Source organism: Oncorhynchus mykiss, chromosome 12 (genome assembly GCF_013265735.2).
Source record: "Oncorhynchus mykiss isolate Arlee chromosome 12, USDA_OmykA_1.1, whole genome shotgun sequence".
NCBI classification, from domain to species: Eukaryota; Metazoa; Chordata; class Actinopteri; order Salmoniformes; family Salmonidae; genus Oncorhynchus; species Oncorhynchus mykiss.
Window position 1 is genome coordinate 96,103,132 of NC_048576.1, and position 20,146 is coordinate 96,123,277.

At 43.0% G+C, this 20,146-nt stretch overlaps 1 protein-coding gene across 1 annotated transcript; it reads left to right on the forward strand.

Annotated features, from left to right (window-relative positions):
* The first annotated feature begins 234 nt into the window (after positions 1 to 234).
* On the forward strand, positions 235 to 13,427 carry LOC110538773 (serine/threonine-protein kinase/endoribonuclease IRE1). The gene is made up of 7 exons (XM_036939358.1): positions 235 to 613; positions 1,994 to 2,141; positions 7,942 to 8,069; positions 8,281 to 8,404; positions 8,689 to 8,759; positions 9,439 to 10,294; positions 12,736 to 13,427. The coding sequence occupies exons 1-6, from the start codon at positions 500 to 502 to the stop codon at positions 9,688 to 9,690; spliced, it is 837 nt and encodes a 278-aa protein (XP_036795253.1). The 5' UTR covers positions 235 to 499; the 3' UTR covers positions 9,691 to 10,294; positions 12,736 to 13,427.
* The last annotated feature ends 6,719 nt before the right edge of the window (positions 13,428 to 20,146 follow it).

Sequence of the window (20,146 nt, forward strand, 5' to 3'; positions counted from 1 at the left end):
ACGTGCACCTGTGTAATGATCATGCTGTTTAATCAGTTTATTGATATGCCACACCTGTCAGTTGGATGGATTATCTTGGCAAAGGAGAAATTATCACTATGGCAAGCCAGTTAAGAAACCACTTGGCCAAACCCTAACCCGGATGACGCTGGGCCAAGTGTGCGCCGTCCTATGGGTCTCCCAATAACGGCCGGTTGTGATACAGCCTGGCATCTAACCAGGGTCTGTAGTGACACCCATAGCACTGAGATGCAGTGCCTTAGACCGTGCACGTCTCAGGAGCCCAGTAAATGCTGTAGACTGTAGACAATCCTAATGAAGTTACAGTATTGATGACTTTTCCTTATATTATCATTGATCAGATCTATGATATTCCCACAACTCCAGTAGACTGATTCATCCTGATCTTTTCTCCCCAGTCCACCGTGATGTGAAGCCCCACAACATCCTGTTGAAAGACCATTCTGACTCAGTCACGGTCAAGATCTCAGACTTTGGGATGAGTAAGCAGTTAGCGGACAGCAGACAAAGCTACAGCATGAGGTCTGGAGCCCTTGGCACCATGGGCTGGAATGCCCCAGAGGTCCTGGATGACAGCAGGAAAGTAAACCCTGTGAGTAACTCCTGATCTTTACACTAGACCAGAGAACTGTTCAAGTCATTACAGATTCAGAGATAATCCTGAAAGAAATGTGATGAAATAGGCTAATTGGGATTTCCTTACAGGAGTTAAACCGGATTGTCCCATTGCTCAAAGGAACAGTTCACCCTAAAAAGTTGATCATCTGTTGTGGAGATCAAGCTACAGTATATTACACATACGTACATAAGAAAGATAGGCACCATCTACACAACCATGGTGTGGGATGTGGACCATGCTTGACATTAGACAATAACCCCTTTAATCCAAAATGTTTATGCCAGTAAAGTGTACCATTAAAAATGATGGAACCAGGAAGTTTCTGTACAATTTTATGAACGCAATAGATAATTTGTTCGTTCGACATGGTGGGATCTTTTTGTGTCTGTAAAATTATTTATGCGGGAAATGGCAGTGAAAACGGCTTCATTTAAATTTTTTTTTTTTTTAACTATTCATGCTCAAATATTGATATAATAACCATCATACTGAAGTAAACTTGGAGTCACGCGATGATATGTTGTGTGGTCCTCCCACTACGACTTCGGAAACCAAGCCATTTATTAGGCTACAGGTTAAATAAATTATGAACTTGACAGGAGGGTGATTTTGAAAATATTTTGTACCTTTATTTAACTAGGCAAGTCAGTAAAGACACATTGTTATTGTTATTTACAATGACGGCCTAGGAACAGTGGGTTAACAGTGGGTTAACAGTGGGTTAACAGTGGGTTAACTGCCGACCGATTTTTACCTTGTCAGCTCGGGAATTCAATCTAGCAACCTTTCGGTTACTTGCCCAACGCTCTAACCACTGCTGCTCCCAAAAAGTGAAAGGTGATGAGCTTGATGCTCCTTTCCAATAAATATCGAGGGTCTTATTCTGGTGACATGATGATCGATGTTTGACTTCCATTTGACAAAAATATTCTGGCTCTTATCCATCAGTCTCATCATGTCGACTAGACTACCCTGACTGTATCTGCTAGCTAGAGAGCACGTGCCAAGACCAGAGTAGACACATTTCTATTGAATTCAACAGTTTTTGTGACAAAACTATGAGTAGAATTGAAAATGCAATGGAAACATTTTTGAGTTTGATTCCGTACATGACAAAAAAGGAAATGTGTGAACTACGTCATGACGCACTGATCGTTATCCTTAACAAGTCCGGTTGGTGGGAACACACTACAGGCAGGAAAACACAAATCTGTCGCCAATTGGATGGAAACCTAACTATAGTCTGACAAATTTGTGAACTATTCTTTAAGGTTGCCTGTAGATTAGAACTAGTAGTGATTGTGGTACTGTTCTGAAGCAACTATTATTAAAGACACTCCTCTTCCTCTACAGACCAGTGCTGTGGACATCTTCTCTGCCGGCTGTGTGTTTTACTATGTGTTGACAGGAGGCAAACATCCCTTTGGAGAACCCTATCGACAGACTGCTAATATCATGGATGGCAAATACAACCTTAACGGATTACAGAAAGACAAACATGGTAAGGTACAACTGAAAGGTTGTGTTAGCACAGGGGAACCCAAGAGCAGACTCAGACCAGGAAACAGGGATGAATGAACCAAGATATTTATTGTAACACAGGGAGAGATGAAGTGCAGATCCAGGGAAGCTCAGAGGAGTTGTAGGAAACCAGATGTGGAGGCTGAGGTTGGAGTGAGCTGGGTTGGGACAGGGTAAACAGATCCGGAGGGGAATCCAAGGGAGTGAGGGTGAGTTGAATGCAGACAGAGTAGCACGGTGGTGAGATATGGAACAGGAGACAGGAACCAGAGTCAGAGCAGCAAAACTGCAGTGAGAGGAGAAACAGCGTCAGGCAAGGAAACAGGCACAACAGGATCTTAAATAATAACAAATAGCTAGAAGCATGACTGACTGAACAGAGATTAGAATCTGGCAGAGTGCAAGTGGCAGGACTGAGTATTTGTAGAGTTCTTGATTATGGAACGGGTTGCAGCTGGTAAGGAGCCGCTCTGGCTCCAGCACACGTGTCTCCAACCACACAATCACACACAAACAGAGAGGGAGGGGAGAGAGAGAGAGAGAGAGAGAGAGTGTACTGGAGCAGTGGCTGTAGGTCAAGGAGACACCGGATGTCCACTAGGGGGTGTGGCAGGAGCAGATGTGACAGGTTGTTTCTGAAATGATCATTAGAGTACTAATTAATTTAAAGTAAAGGAAAATAGTAATGTCTTTGCAGTGGCATCATGTAGCCTAACTTTGAAAATTAACTATAAAGAAAATGTAGGCTATGTGCTAATGATGGTTGTGGGTTTTTAAATGGCATATTGTTGATAAATATATGATCTGAAACATTGTGCCTTCTCACTTATGATTAACCAAATCTAGTATTGTTCTCATTCCTGTAAATGGCCCATGTAAATGTGGGATCATAATCTGAGCATAATTTCAGCAGGAAAATAATCTTGCAGCAACAGGAAATATGAATTATTATTTAGTTTATACTTAATTAACATTTTTTTAGGGATTAATACATTTTTTGTTAGGGCAAATCAATTCAGAAATTTCAAAGAGGAATTTACACATTTTAGAATACTTTTTAAACCACAAATACACTCCAAGTTTGCATTTCCTGCCAAGCAGGAAAATTCTCAACAACAAAAGAGTATTCAAATTAAGATCCTACATCTGTAGACACCAAGCCAGAATTTGACCCTATGGAATAGTGATCTGTAATGTTGTCTTTGACAGAGGCCTGATAAAATGTTATAATAAGCACTGCCATTGATTGCTTTTGTCATCATCTTTGTCTCAACTAAAATTCTGTGTCTTTCTTCATTATAATCATCACATTGGTTCAGATGAAATACCCACTGGGCACAAACTGGTTAAATCAACATTGTTTGAATGTAATTTGCCAACGTATTGGGATGTAGAATCTATGTGTAAAATACATTGAATTTGCAAAAAGTCAAAAACGTAAACTGTTGTTTTGAGGGTGAAATTTCAACCACAGGATTATGCATCATGGTAACCAATGTTCAACAGAGACAAACCTTATATAAAATATGTTGAATTTGTTCCATTGAAACAATGTTAGATCCAGGGTTGCAAAGGGAGGTTATATTACTGGAAACTTTCAAAGTTTACTAGTAAACTACCAGAATCTACCAGAATCTTTAATTTATCTTTATATATTTTTTACACACTTATTTATTTTGCTACAGTATGTGAATATGTATTTATTGTCAGTGTTTTGGAATCAAACTGGTGGCAGTTGAGAAAATAATGAATAGTTGGATGAGTTTCAGAGGTAATTGAAAATAATGAATAGTTGGATGAGTTTCAGAGGTAATTGAAAATAATGAATAGTTGGATGAGTTTCAGAGGTAATTGAAAATAATGAATAGTTGGATGAGTTTCAGAGGTAATTGAAAATAATGAATAGTTGGATGAGTTTCAGAGGTAATTGAAAATAATGAATAGTTGGATGAGTTTCAGAGGTAATTGAAAATAATGCCATTGTTGATAAGATACTTTTTTCATTAATTTTGCTATTTTCTCTTGAAAAATAATGGTCTATCTACTAGAAACTCAATGACAATATGGACACAGAAATATCAAATTAATACAATATATGAATATATTTTTCAAAAAAGTTGTTAAAGTATAAATTACCGAAGTTACATAGATTGACATAGATTTTTTGTTAATTACCAAAAGTACTGAAAATTCCAGTAACTTTGGAAAAGGACTGATAGCTTTGCAACCCTAGTCAGATCTTCAACTTTATATACACTATCAGTAAATAACTATAGGCTGGGCAGCACCTCCTACTGGGGAATAGATCTATCTACAGCCATCCCTTTGATCCAGGGCTTTGACCAAGCCCAGTCCTGCTTTATAGTCAGTTACCAATGTGCTATCATGAGAAGGATTGCTGAGAGATCTCCACTTAAAACCTAAATAGATTCACTGTTGCTATCGAAGTAATTCCAAAGTGTAGGTTTAACAGAGCAAATTAAAGGTAAACATACTTTATCAATCATATATCATCCATGATGCTATTTAGGCCTATACACCAAGTCATCAACAGCTATTGTTTATATTTAGCCCAGGATTCAACTAAAAATAGACAATACATATAATGACACATAATCAAGTTCTGATTAGACCTAAGACACCAGGTGGGTGCCATTAATTATCAGGTAGAACAGAGAACCAGCGGGCTCCGGACTTCGTAGGGAAAGAGTTGAATACCCCTGCTCTACACTATACTAGCTTATTTTGTAACATAAATTGAAAGTAGGCAGACTATTTGAGTTTTAACAACCAGGAAATGACAGAGCGATTTCTGCATAGTGCACCTTTAAAGTGCATTTAAAGGTTGATCTGATTTGATTTGGTCCTATTTCTGTAACTTAGGTTTTTGGAGACGCTCATCCAACATCTAAATGATTAATTTGTAGACAAACTGGAATTAAAGCCAGTCTAAGCCAGACTAAGTCAGTGGCACAGATAGAACTATCTAAACAGAAGATAATCTCCTTCAAATGAAGAGCTTATTTCCAAAACGCTACAACTACCAATTTTTCACATTTGTGTTTTTTCTTCACAAATGATTGCTTATGGGTACCTTCATGTGTGTGTCAAATGTTACTGTTTTTATTCATAGATTTGTATGATGTGTATGAAAATGTTGTTTTTTTGCTAAACTATATATGTCCATTATTTAGCTGAAATGGATATTTGACTGTGATTTGTGGTTGTTTCACCTAGTTATTTTAAGATGAATGCACTAAGTAAGTCACTCTGGATAAGAGCATCTTCTAAATGTCTAAAATGTTCATGTAAATGGTTGACATACAGATATTACTGTATTGAATAATACAAAAAAGTTTTAATATTGATGTCACAAAGTATCATTTGTACATTTCTTTAGTAAACAATTAGTAATTTGTTACATTTGCATGTGTAAAACCTAGCAGTACAAATGATTTATCTTTGAGTGAGAGATATATAGAACTGTGAAACCATCAAGTTATAGATTTTAAACAAACACGTCTGTCATTGAACAACCCCATGCCATGGTTAGATTGTGAGAAAAAAAACACACCAATCTCTTTCAGAATTTCTTTAAACAATTAAAGCTGATTTACCAAACTTTCTGAAAATGGATAAATAGTGTTTTAGAATGAAACTCTTCAAATGTTGATATTTGGTTGCGTTGTAAACCAAACACAATTCAAAATTACTTTTGTAATATAGCCTTAGCCTAAAGTTATCTTATACACTATTGTAACAGTATTTATTCAACCTTAAAATTAGTAACACATCTGTGGCCACATTTTGATGTAACTGTAATAAATATCTTCCTATGTAATCTGCGCAGAATTTCGAAATGGCATTAATCACTTGCACCATTTACTTTTAATGTAATCAACTGAATCCAGTTCATTTGATTGTGCTATTAGATAAAGCACAGTAATAACACATTAAGTAGTTGTATAAATAAACACAATATCTGACACTCCCATTTTAACTTTGTTTTAAATGTTTGAAAGTGCAGTGATAACACATTTAGGTAACAACAAACCAACAATTGACATTATTTTCCCATTGTAATTTGGTTGCGCTTTGACAGTAGATGGTCTAAAGCATAGTGATAACAACAAACTTTCAACAACTGTTGGCTGTCTTTTTAGTGGGTAAATATACTGTAGGTTATATTCTCATTGATCAAAATCTCCACCAAATATTACCCAGTTGTCCACTTTCATATGACGTGGTGTGTCCAGTGTGGGTACTTTCGTATGATGTGGTGTGTCCAATGTGGGTACTTTCATATGACGTGGTGTGTCCAGTGTGGGTACTTTCATATGACGTGGTGTGTCCAGTGTGGGTACTTTCATATGACGTGGTGTGTCCAGTGTGGGTACTTTCATATGACGTGGTGTGTCCAGTGTGGGTACTTTCATATGACGTGGTGTGCCCAGTGTGGGTACTTTCATATGACGTGGTGTGTCCAGTGTGGGTACTTTCATATGACGTGGTGTGTCCAGTGTGGGTACTTTCATATGACGTGGTGTGTCCAGTGTGGGTACTTTCATATGACGTGGTGTGCCCAGTGTGGGTACTTTCATATGACGTGGTGTGTCCAGTGTGGGTACTTTCATATGACGTGGTGTGTCCAGTGTGGGTACTTTCATATGACGTGGTGTGCCCAGTGTGGGTACTTTCATATGATGTGGTGTGTCCAGTGTGGGTACTTTCTTATGACGTGATGTGTCCAGTGTGGGTACTTTCATATGACGTGGTGTGTCCAGTGTGGGTACTTTCATATGACGTGGTGTGTCCAGTGTGGGTACTTTCATATGACGTGGTGTGCCCAGTGTGGGTACTTTCATATGACGTGGTGTGCCCAGTGTGAGTACTTTCATATGACGTGGTGTGTCCAGTGTGGGTACTTTCATATGACGTGGTGTGCCCAGTGTGGGTACTTTCATATGACGTGGTGTGTCCAGTGTGGGTACTTTCATATGACGTGGTGTGCCCAGTGTGGGTACTTTCATATGACGTGGTGTGCCCAGTGTGGGTACTTTCATATGACGTGGTGTGCCCAGTGTGGGTACTTTCATATGACGTGGTGTGTCCAGTGTGGGTACTTTCATATGACGTGGTGTGCCCAGTGTGGGTACTTTCATATGACGTGGTGTGTCCAGTGTGGGTACTTTCATATGACGTGGTGTGTCCAGTGTGGGTACTTTCATATGACGTGGTGTGCCCAGTGTGGGTACTTTCATATGACGTGGTGTGCCCAGTGTGGGTACTTTCATATGACGTGGTGTGCCCAGTGTGGGTACTTTCATATGACGTGGTGTGTCCAGTGTGGGTACTTTCATATGACGTGGTGTGCCCAGTGTGGGTACTTTCATATGACGTGGTGTGTCCAGTGTGGGTACTTTCATATGACGTGGTGTGCCCAGTGTGGGTACTTTCATATGACGTGGTGTGTCCAGTGTGGGTACTTTCATATGACGTGGTGTGCCCAGTGTGGGTTCTTTCATATGACGTGGTGTGTCCAGTGTGGGTACTTTCATATGATGTGGTGTGTCCAGTGTGGGTACTTTCATATGACGTGGTGTGCCCAGTGTGGGTACTTTCATATGACGTGGTGTGCCCAGTGTGGGTACTTTCATATGATGTGGTGTGTCCAGTGTGGGTACTTTCATCACCATGTTTTTGAATGAACAAAGTGCCTTGGCCTTGAACCTGCCCATGGTTACTGTGTCTGTGTGTGTGTTTGGTCTTATCTTTCCCAGAGGACATCGTGGCCACAGACCTGATAGAACAGATGCTGAACATGGAGCCCCAGAGGAGGCCTTCTGCTGAGAGCGTGCTCAAACACCCCTTCTTCTGGAGCCTGGAGAAACAACTGATGTTCTTCCAGGTCACTATTAAGTATAATCAATGCATAGCTAATGTCAGTTAACTAGATTACAATATACTTTAATTCTAGTAGGGAAAAATGTAACTGCAACAACAGAAACATTGGGTATTCTATCAATAGAATATATAGCAATAGTGGAGTCCATTGAGCATACAGCAAGAGGGTGGTAAACGAGATGTTGGATTAATTAAAGTACTGTCTTCCCCTGTAGGACGTGAGTGACAGAATTGTAAATGAGACATTGGATGGTCCAATCATACAGCAGCTAGAGTCAGGGGGACAGGAAGTGGTGAGGAATAACTGGATGGAACACATCACAGCAGTTCTGCGGAAAGGTTAGTGACTGGTCTGAGATCAGCGTTTGAACAGCAACACTTTGCAGCCTGTAAAGCCATTTTCTATTACAGTATATTTCTAGTAACACTAACATCCAGATCATAGGTGTCATGAATGACATGACTACATTTGCAGGATGAGTTTATTGCTGGACCAGACACCAGCAACATCTCTGTTTTGTTGTTGTGTTATATTACACTAATGACAAACTTTCTTGATATCATAATTCTGTATCTTAATAGAATTGTTGTTTGTTTACTGGCTGTGTTTCCTCCTTCTGCAGATCTAGAATTACGTAAAGGAGCATATGAAGAGGGCTCTGTTAAAAGTCTTCTACGTGCCATAAGAAACAAGGTGTGTTCTGTCCAAATACAATTACCATACACAAATGATTGACCTCCTGGGTGGCGCAGTGGTTAAGGGCGTCGCCCCCATCTGCAGCGCCAGATGTGCCATCAGAGACTCTGCGTTCGCGCCCAGGCTCTGTCGTAACCGGCCGCGACCGGGAGGTCCATGGGGCGACGCACAATTGGCCTAGCGTCGTCCGGGTTAGGGAGGGCTTGGTCGGTAAGGATGTCCTTGTCTCATCGTGTACCAGCGACTCCTGTGGCGGGCCGGGTGCAGTGCGCGCTAACCAAGGTTGCCAGGTGCACAGTGTTTCCTAAGACACATTGGTGCGGCTGGCTGTGCCCTGTGTTAAGAAGCAGTGGGTTGTGTATCGGAGGACGCATGACTTTCAACCTTCGTCTCTCCCGAGCCTGTACGGGAGTTGTAGCGATGAGACAAGATAGTAGCTACTAAAACAATTGGACACCACGAAATTGGGGAGAAAAAGGGGTCAAATTAAAAAAATTTAAATACACAAATGAAGCATAATAATAACATAACATTATATTATTAATAGCAAAACATTATTTAATTAGTCAAAAACATGCCACCTACTACCCCCATAAACCTGTTAAACCTGTTATCTGACACAAGAAACTAAATGTGTGTAAATGACATTTTATAAGCAACATGTTGTTTCTCATAGAAACACCATTACCACGATTCTCCTAAGGAGGTCCAGGAGACTCTGGGCTCCATCCCTGATGACTTTGTCTCCTACTTCACCTCCCGCTTCCCCCACCTGCTGCTGCACACCTTCCTCGCCGTGCGTTCCTTTGCTGAGGAGCTGACTTTACAACATTACTACCTCAAGTCCAACACGAAACTTAGACGGCAGAAGAGAACACACCCAGAGCCTGACGTGACGACAACCAAGCCAACAACTAAAAAAATGTGACCATAGTGTGAAGTCAGGCGCTCCGCTGAGAAGTACTCCATCCCACACCAGCAAACCTCCAATCTATGCCAGTACACTGTAATGTCACGGTTCTTTTTACATGAACAATAGTGGTTTGTCTGAAGAAGAAGCAATCACTTTCACTTGTATGCAGATGACACTGTTGTGTATGCTATTTCACCGATGGCTGACCAGGTTCTGTCAGAGCTTTAATCTGCCTTTATTGTCTTGACGAAAGCCTTTATTAACTGAAATTGTTACTTAATTAATGCAAGGTAAAACCAAGTATACATTATATTCCAAATCACCTAAAAAATGTATCTGATGATTTATGTATACGTACATTGGATGGTGCCCTCATTGATAACTAATACATATCTAGGCATCTGGATTGATGATAGTCCTTCAAAAAGAATGTTGATGAGTTCGTTAAAGGTGCAATATGTAGAAATCACTCTGCCATTCCTGGTTTCTTAAATTGCAATAGTTTGCCTAATTTCAGTTTGTGACAAAACAAGTAATATACTGTATAGTGTAGAGAATCATTGCACCATCTAAACTGTGGTGAAATATCTCTTCAATAGTAAGAATATTGTATTTCCAGGTGTGTCACGTTCTGACCTCTATTTCCGTTGTTTTTGTATTTATTTAGTATGGTCAGGGCGTGAGTTGGGTGGGTAGTCTATGTTTGTTTTTCTATGTTTTGGTCTAGTTCTATGTTCGGCCTGATATGGTTCTCAATCAGAGGCAGGTGTTCGTCATTGTCTCTGATTGGGAACCATATTTAGGTAGCCTGGGTTTCACTGTGTGTTTGTGGGTGATTGTTCCTGTCTTTGTGTAGTGTTCACCAGATAGGCTGTATTAGGTTTCACGTTCCGTTTGTTGTTTTCGTATTCGTTTAGTTATTTCATGTATCGTCAATTATTGATTAAAGAACATGAGTAATCACCACGCTGCATTTCGGTCCTCTCTCTCAACAAACGAAGAACGCCGTTACAGAATCACCCACCACACCCGGACCGAGCAGCGTGTTAACAGGCAGCAGCGAAGGGAGGACGTTATGGACAGCAATGGCATGGAGTATACTAGTTGGGAGGACGAATTAGACGGTAAAGGACCTTGGGCTCAGCCAGGAGAATATCGCCGCCCCAAGGAAGAACGGGAGGCGGCGAAAGCGGAGAGGCGCTGGTATGAGGAGGCAGCGCGGCGTCGTGGATGGAAGCCCGGGAGTCAGCCCCAAAAATTTCTTGGGGGGGGGCTAACAGGGAGTATGGCTACGCCAGGTAGGAGACCTGCGCAAACTCCCTGTGGTTACCGGGGGGCTAGAGAGAACGGGCAGGCACCGTGTTATGCTGTGGAGCGCACGGTGTCCCCAGTGCGGGTGCACAGCCCGGTGCGGTACATTCCAGCTCCGCGTATCGGCCGGGCTAGAGTGGGCATCGAGCCAAGTGCCATGAAGCCGGCTCTACGCATCTGGTCTCCAGTGCGTCTCCTTGGGCCGGCTTACATGGCACCAGCCTTGCGCACGGTGTCCCCGGTTCGCCTGCATAGCCCAGTGCGGGCTATTCCACCTCGCCGCACTGGCAGGGCGACCGGGACCATTCAACCGGGTAAGGTTGGGCAGGCTCGGTGCTCAAGAGCTCCAGTGCGCCTGCACGGCCCGGTCTATCCGTCACCACCTCCACACCCCAGCCCTCCGGTGGCAGCTCCCCGTACCAGGCTGTCTCTCCGGCCCATCCGTCCAGAGCCTTCCTCTTGTCCGGCGCCTCTGCCGGAGCCTCCCGCCTGTCCGGCGCCTCTGCCGGAGCCTCCCGCCTGTCCGGCGCCTCTGCCGGAGCCTCCCGCCTGTCCGGCGCCTCTGCCGGAGCCTCCCGCCTGTCCGGCGCCGCTGCCGGAGCCTCCCGCCTGTCCGGCGCCTCTGCCGGAGCCTCCCGCCTGTCCGGCGCCGCTGCCGGAGCCTCCCGCCTGTCCGGCGCCGCTGCCGGAGCCTCCCGCCTGTCCGGCGCCGCTGCCGGAGCCTCCCGCCTGTCCGGCGCCGCTGCCGGAGCCTCCCGCCTGTCCGGCGCCGCTGCCGGAGCCTCCCGCCTGTCCGGCGCCTCTGCCGGAGCCTCCCGCCTGTCCGGCGCCTCTGCCGGAGCCTCCCGCCTGTCCGGCGCCTCTGCCGGAGCCTCCCGCCTGTCCGGCGCCGCTGCCGGAGCCTCCCGCCTGTCCGGCGCCGCTGCCGGAGCCTCCCGCCTGTCCGGCGCCGCTGCCGGAGCCTCCCGCCTGTCCGGCGCCTCTGCCGGAGCCCCTCTGCCCCGAGCAGCTGCCCCTCTGTCCCGAGCAGCTGCCCCTCTGTCCCGAGCAGCTGCCCCTCTGTCCCGAGCAGCTGCCCCTCTGTCCCGGGCAGCTGCCCCTCTGTCCCGAGCAGCTGCCCCTCTATCCCGAGCAGCTGCCCCTCTGTCCCAAGCAGCCCCTCTGTCCAGTGGGGTCATTGAGAGGGGTGGGCAGGGTGAGTAAGCCACGGAGGCGGACAATAAGGCGGACTAGGACAATGGCGAAGTGGGGTCCGCGTCCCGCGCCAGAGCCGCCACCGTGGACAGACGCCCACCCAGACCCTCCCCTATAGGTCAAGGTTTTGCGGCCGGAGTCCGCACCTTTGGGGGGGGGTACTGTCACGTTCTGACCTCTATTTCCGTTGTTTTTGTATTTATTTAGTATGGTCAGGGCGTGAGTTGGGTGGGTAGTCTATGTTTGTTTTTCTATGTTTTGGTCTAGTTCTATGTTCGGCCTGATATGGTTCTCAATCAGAGGCAGGTGTTCGTCATTGTCTCTGATTGGGAACCATATTTAGGTAGCCTGGGTTTCACTGTGTGTTTGTGGGTGATTGTTCCTGTCTTTGTGTAGTGTTCACCAGATAGGCTGTATTAGGTTTCACGTTCCGTTTGTTGTTTTCGTATTCGTTTAGTTATTTCATGTATCGTCAATTATTGATTAAAGAACATGAGTAATCACCACGCTGCATTTCGGTCCTCTCTCTCAACAAACGAAGAACGCCGTTACAAGGTGTTTGAAGCTAGTGTACAAAACTGAAAGTAAAAGGAGTAAAAATGAAACTAAAGAACGGGAAGCATATAAATAGTGCACATAGAACATCTACAGCTTGTTAGACTTGCTGTCAATGGGAATGACAGATAACTCACATTTCTATGTGAATTTGGTCAGGTCGCCTAAAAAGTGACATATTGCAGCTTTAAAATGTGAAGGTAGTCCGAAATGAGTATGATTATCTTGTATTATTTGTTTATTGAAGAGGGTTCTGTTCATTTCCTGGTCTGAGAATTGATGGGCAAGCAGTGGTGCGTTCGACTGCATAGTTATTGAATGGGACGGGTAATGTGGTAGTAGCCTATCCCGAGGGATGTACATGTTTATATCCCAGGTTGTATTGATGCTTAAAGCAGGGGAAGCCCCTTTATTGATATGTGTGCATGTATACTGTATGTTCAAGTATGTTTATGATCTGAAGACATTTCTATTGTAATTCATGTCTTTTGAATGTTGATTGAGTGTGTGAAATGCCTTGTTTTTATTGGTTAAATGCATTATGGGTAGGGGTATAAGAACCCTGTATTCTCATGGTTTTAGAGACAGACAGGGTAAGGTCTATTTATTTGATTGTGTAAATAATTGTACAGTTTGCCGGCTCTTTATCCTCACTTTGCAAATAAAAGCCTCACTCTGAGCAGGAAAAATCAGTTCTGTATTGTTGTTGCCTCACTGTTAAAATCCTACCACAGCGTGTTTCTCACACTATCCCAGAGAACTTGGCCAAACACCTGATAGAATAGATGCTGATTATAAGAGCCCAAGTGGAGGCCTTCTACTGAGAGCGTGCTCAAACACCCATTCTGGAGCCTGGAGAAACAACTGATGTTCTTCCAGGTCACGATCAAGTATAATTGGTCACCTTTAGTTACAATAGAAAATCAAGTCATTTTATTCCCTGAATAAATCTTACCAAAAATAACTACAATGGGGATACAGTAAATAGAACTACAAGAGGCAATCCTGTAGCCCTCTTTCTCGATGACTGGAATCTCTTTCTGGAGTCTGTTTGGCCTTGAGTCATTAATTAGAGCATTATGCATATCATGCTTGCTAAATCTTTTATTTTGTTATTTTCTGGCCATCTGAAATTGTGGGCTCCCTTAGCTATATACAGCAATAAGGTAATAAAGGAGATCTTTGAGGAATTAAGCCATGTTTTCCCCTGTAGGATGTGAGTGACTGGATTGTTGCATAGTCTGAAGGAGTTGTATGATGCCATCATCAATCAGCTGGAGTCAGAGGCAGAAACAGTGGTCAAGAGGAACTGGATGGAACACATCACTGAGGATCTTCCTGAAAGGTGGTGTCTGAGGACCAGTATTTGAACACCAACAGACTGTAAGTCCTTAATATAATTGAAGTACTGTACATCACAGCCACTTTAGCCTGGTCCAACTCAAGAGCACCATGACTGGCACGACAATGATTGTCAGAGGTGTTGGCTAAAACAGATCTGGACCAGGCTACAGCAACATCTCCTTTCTTGGTGGAATCACAAAATGATGGCCTCTCGTGACGACATACTTCTGGATCAATTCTTGCTATACTGTAGATGTAGTTATCATTGTTTGCTTACTGGCTGTCGCTCCTCCCTCTGCAGATCTAGAAAAACGCAAAGGAGCATATAAAGAGGAGTCTGTTGTAAGTCTTTTATGGGCCATAAGAAACAAGGTAAGTGTTCTGTCCATTGGTAATGAATTACATCATATCTATTGATATACTGTATGTGTTATATTATTCTAGTAATTGTATATTATAAAATGTTACTGGTCTCGTACACATTTTGCAGATGTTATTGCAGGTGCAGTGAAATGCTTAAGGATATACATTTACATAATGGTTACCTGGAGGAAACTGGAGGAGGGTCATGCTTTTTCAATTTTTAACCCTCAGGGAAGGGTTTATTATTTTATAACTCTAGTTCAGGGGAGAGTCTTGTCATTTGTAATTGATGAAATGTCAATATTTCTCATTTTTTTAGAATTAATTTTTTATCAGGCTATTTATATCGCTGTGTGCCCGATGTCGCCCCCATCCCCAACAGCAACTCGCCCAAGCCTTCCCCATTTCTCCTTCTCCCAAATCCATTCAGCTGATGTTCTGAAAGAGCTGCAAAATCTGGACCCCTACAAATCAGCCGGGCTAGACAATCTGGACCCTTTCTTTCTAAAATTATCTGCCGAAATTGTTGCCACCCCTATTACTAGCCTGTTCAACCTCTCTTTCGTGTCGTCTGAGATTCCCAAAGATTGGAAAGCAGCTGCGGTCATCCCCCTCTTCAAAGGGGGGGACACTCTTGACCCAAACTGCTACAGACCTATATCTATCCTACCATGCCTTTCTAAGGTCTTCGAAAGCCAAGTCAACAAACAGATTACCGACCATTTTGAATCTCACCATACCTTCTCTGCTATGCAATCTGGTTTCAGAGCTGGTCATGGGTGCACCTCAGCCACGCTCAAGGTCCTAAACGATATCTTAACCGCCATCGATAAGAAACATTACTGTGCAGCCGTATTCATTGATCTGGCCAAGGCTTTCGACTCTGTCAATCACCACATCCTCATCGGCAGACTCAACAGCCTTGGTTTCTCAAATGATTGCCTCGCCTGGTTCACCAACTACTTCTCTGATAGAGTTCAGTGTGTCAAATCTGAGGGTCTGTTGTCCGGACCTCTGGCAGTCTCTATGGGGGTGCCACAGGGTTCAATTCTTGGACCGACTCTCTTCTCTGTATACATCAATGAGGTCGCTCTTGCTGCTGGTGAGTCTCTGATCCACCTCTACGCAGACGACACCATTCTGTATACTTCCGGCCCTTCTTTGGACACTGTGTTAACAACCCTCCAGGCAAGCTTCAATGCCATACAACTCTCCTTCCGTGGCCTCCAACTGCTCTTAAATACAAGTAAAACTAAATGCATGCTCTTCAACCGATCACTACCTGCACCTACCCACCTGTCCAACATCACTACTCTGGACGGCTCTGACTTAGAATACGTGGACAACTACAAATACTTAGGTGTCTGGTTAGACTGTAAACTCTCCTTCCAGACCCATATCAAACATCTCCAATCCAAAGTTAAATCTAGAATTGGCTTCCTATTTCGCAACAAAGCATCCTTCACTCATGCTGCCAAACATACCCTTGTAAAACTGACCATCCTACCAATCCTCGACTTTGGCGACGTAATTTACAAAATAGCCTCCAATACCCTACTCAACAAACTGGATGCAGTCTATCACAGTGCAATCCGTTTTGTCACCAAAGCCCCATACACTACCCACCATTGCGACCTGTACGCTCTCGTTGGCTGGCCCTCGCTTCATACTCGTCGCCAAACCCACTGGCTCCATGTCATCTACAAGACCCTGCTAGGTAAAGTCCCCCCTTATCTCAGCTCGCTGGTCACCATAGCATCTCCCACCTGTAGCACACGCTCCAGCAGGTATATCTCTCTAGTCACCCCCAAAACCAATTCTTTCTTTGGCCACCTCTCTTTCCAGTTCTCTGCTGCCAATGACTGGAACGAACTACAAAAATCTCTGAAACTGGAAACACTTATCTCCCTCACTAGCTTTAAGCACCAACTGTCAGAGCAGCTCACAGATTACTGCACCTGTACATAGCCCACATATAATTTAGCCCTATCAACTACCTCTTTCCCAACTGTATTTAATTTATTTATTTATTTTGCTCCTTTGCACCCCATTATTTTTATTTCTACTTTGCACATTCTTCCATTGCAAAACTACCATTCCAGTGTTTTACTTGCTATATTGTATTTACCTTGCCACCAAGGCCTTTTTTTTGCCTTTACCTCCCTTCTCACCTCATTTGCTCACATTGTATATAGACTTGTTTATACTTTATTATTGACTGTATGTTTGTTTTACTCCATGTGTAACTCTGTGTTGTTGTATCTGTCGAACTGCTTTGCTTTATCTTGGCCAGGTCGCAATTGTAAATGAGAACTTGTTCTCAACTTGCCTACCTGGTTAAATAAAGGTAAAATAAAATAAATAAAATAAAAAATCTCTGATTCTCCACAGGGCGTGCAATATCAAGTGTGCCTATAGGCTATTTAGTGAAGGCTGTGGACATTTTATTGAGACCATCGGCTACAAAGTGCATGCTTGGAGAAGCACAGAGCAAAGTTATATTTCTATGATAGCTGCTGAGATGGTGTAAATACAACTAGGCTGTATTACACACTGCAATGGACATTCCAACCCTGAGCCCTGGCCTGCTCTGCTCTTACTGATCAAAAACCTGTCAAAAGCTTTTTCCGAATATTTGTTGATTAGGCCTAGCCTATGTTCTGTTCAGTTTGAGAAGGAGAAAGTGAATATGAGAAGGAGGACTCCAGGTCAACTTTGATAGCTTGCTAATACTATAATTTATTTTTGTTCAAAACAGTATGTTTGTTGCCCATGATGTAGGTCTATTTATCAGACTTATTGACATCACAATAAGACAGATTCTAGTAACTTACATTGTGGTGCTGAAACCTGAAGCAGCGACACAATCAATCGTAAAAGGGCAGCTCATTGAATTGAATTTAATTTATTTTTGGCAACAGACATATATAACAAAATGCACAATGTGGACCCAGACGATTTCACTTGAGAATGCTATTCATTGACTACAGCTCAGTGTTCAACACCAAAGTGCCCTCAAAGCTTATCAATAAGCTAAGGACCCTGGGAGTAAACATCTCCCTCTGCAACTGGATGCTGGACTTCCTGACGGGCCGCCCCTAGGTGGGGCGGCAGGGTAGCCGAGTGTTGGACTAGTAACCGAAAGGTTGCAAGTTCAAATCCCCGAGCTGACAAGGTGCCGTTCTGTCGTTCTGCCCCTGAACAGGCAGAACCCACTGTTCCTAGGCCGTCATTGAAAATAAGAATTTGTTCTTAACTGACTTGCCTAGTTAAATAAAGGTCAAATAAATAAAAATAAAAGGTGGTAAGGGTAGGTAACAACACACTGATGAGTGAACAGGGGCCCTCTCAGGGGTGCGTGCTCAGTCCCCTCCTGTACTCCCTGTTCACTCATGACTACACGGCCAGGCACGACTCCAACACCATCATTAAATTTGACCTCTATACCAGGCGGTGTCAGAGGAAGGCCCTAAAAATTGTCAAAGACTCCAGCCACCCTAGTCATAGATTGTTCTCTCTGCTACCGCACGGCAAGCGGTACCGGAGCGCCAAGTCTAGGCCCAAGCCATAAGACTCCTGAACATCTAGTCAAGTGGCTACCCAGAATATTTGCACCCCCCCCCCCCTCTTTACACCAGTGCTACTCTCTGTTGTCATCTATGCATAGTCACTTTAATAATATATTAATTGCGCATCATACTGATCCTTCAAATAAAAACACCTGACCAGCTGTAGGGGGCACAAGGGGCAGTGGTGTGGTTTCCCTTTCTTAGACAACCTTGTCCAAATGGAAACCTTTGCCTGCTTTTTAAAGCTATTTTTACTTTTTATTTTCTTGATCTCCAAGAGAAGGCTTGGCTTCCATAGACAAATGCCTGTATGGAAAAACTTGCTCCTCGAAGATTTTACAAGACATGACACTAGCTCTGGTATTGTGACTGTGTTGGTTATAGACACAGTCACAGGCTTGTTGACAGTCAACACAGTCAACAAGCCCACCTCCCGGAACTCCTGTACCCACATATGGATCCTAGGGGGGACATTCAGCATATACGTAACTGATAACAGATTTTTTGATAGCCCACTATACCAAGCAGAGCAGGCATAATCAAAATTACACTGAATCAAGGTTTAGACAAGCAGTTTCTTAACTTTAATGTTAAAACATCTAGTGTTACGATGTAAACGTTTCAATTTGCTTTTTTCTGTCCACTCTTCCGTAAAGCCCAGCTCTGTGGAGTGTACGGCTTAAAGTGGTCCTACGGACAGATACTCCAATCTCCTCTGTGGAGCTTTGCAGCTCCTTCAGGGTTATCTTTGGTCTCTTTGCTGCCTCTTTGATTAATGGCCTCCTTGCCTGGTCTGTGAGTTTTGGTGGGTGGCCTTCTCTTTGCAGGTTTGTTGTGGTGCCATATTCTTTCCATTTGTAAAAAATGTATTTAATGGTGCTCCGTGGGATGTTCAACGTTTCTGATATTTTTATATAACACAACCCTGATCTGTACTTCTCCACAACTTTGTCCTTGACCTGTTTGGAGAGCTCCTTGGTCACTTGCTTAGTGGTGTTTTAGAATCCAGGAACTTTCAGAACAGGTGTGTGTATAAATACTGAGATCATGTGACAGATCATGTGACACTTAGAGTGCACGTGAACTCTATTTAGCTAATTATGAAGGTAACTGGTTGCACCAGATCTTATTTAGGGGCTTCATAGCAAAGGGGGTGAACACATATGCACGCACCACTTTTCAATTTTTTGACTATTTTATTTATGTCCATTGCATGAAATCCAAATAAAAATACATTTAAATGACAGGTTGTACTGCAACAAAATAGTAAAATCACCAAGTGCGTGAATACTTTCACAGGCACTGTATCATTGTTTTGTTTCTTTGACATTGAGGCAGAGCTACAACCTTCTATAGCCGAGGAGACACAAAATGTACTTTACTTGGGATGTAATCTAGTTCTGTCACTGTCAATTGATTAACCTATTCGCTTTCTGAACAATAGAACATTTCTAAACCCAGACAGCTTTTAGGGAAGCACTTGTGACCTTCTCTCATTGGGTTAAGGAAGAAGATCAGCCAGCAGTTAAAGCATATTATTCCTGCGTCTGTAGGCCTGGGATGGAATGGTAGGCCTAACTTTTGAAAGTACCATGCTCAGATTCCTAATGAGGTCCCAGATTTAATTATTTACAAACAGGGACAGTTTCATTGCAAACAAGACACACTGCAACTCAATATTAGGAAGGTGTTCATAATGTTTTGTACACTGTGTATATAATGGTGTGTACAGACAGTATGGACAGTATATGAATAGAAAAGGTGTGTACAGCAGTAGTTATATAGGATGAGCCTTGACTAGAATACAGTATATATATATATGAAGTCGGTAAAACAGTATGTAAGCATTAAAGTGACCAGTGTTGTACATAGATACTGCTGCCCTAAGGTGCTGCCACTCGAATGAAATACTATATTGGTATTAGTAGTTAATTGTGTAACATTAATACTTATTTAATTATTGAAAAAAATTAAGATTGTTATCAGAATTCATCAAATATATAACATATAGACATATTTATTTGTGACTTCAGCCTCCTTTTTAATATACTGAACAAAAATATAAACACAACATGCAAAAATGTCAATGATTTAACTGAGTTACAATTCATATAAGCAAATCAGTCAATTTAAAT

Coding starts and splice junctions, on each gene's coding strand:
- LOC110538773 (XM_036939358.1), top strand. CDS start 500: ATGAGTAAGCAGTTAGCGGACAGCAGACAAAGCTACAGCATGAGGTCT. Junction 2,142..7,941: donor ATTACAGAAAGACAAACATG/GTAAGGTACAAC, acceptor TATCTTTCCCAG/AGGACATCGTGGCCACAGAC. Junction 8,070..8,280: donor AACAACTGATGTTCTTCCAG/GTCACTATTAAG, acceptor CTTCCCCTGTAG/GACGTGAGTGACAGAATTGT.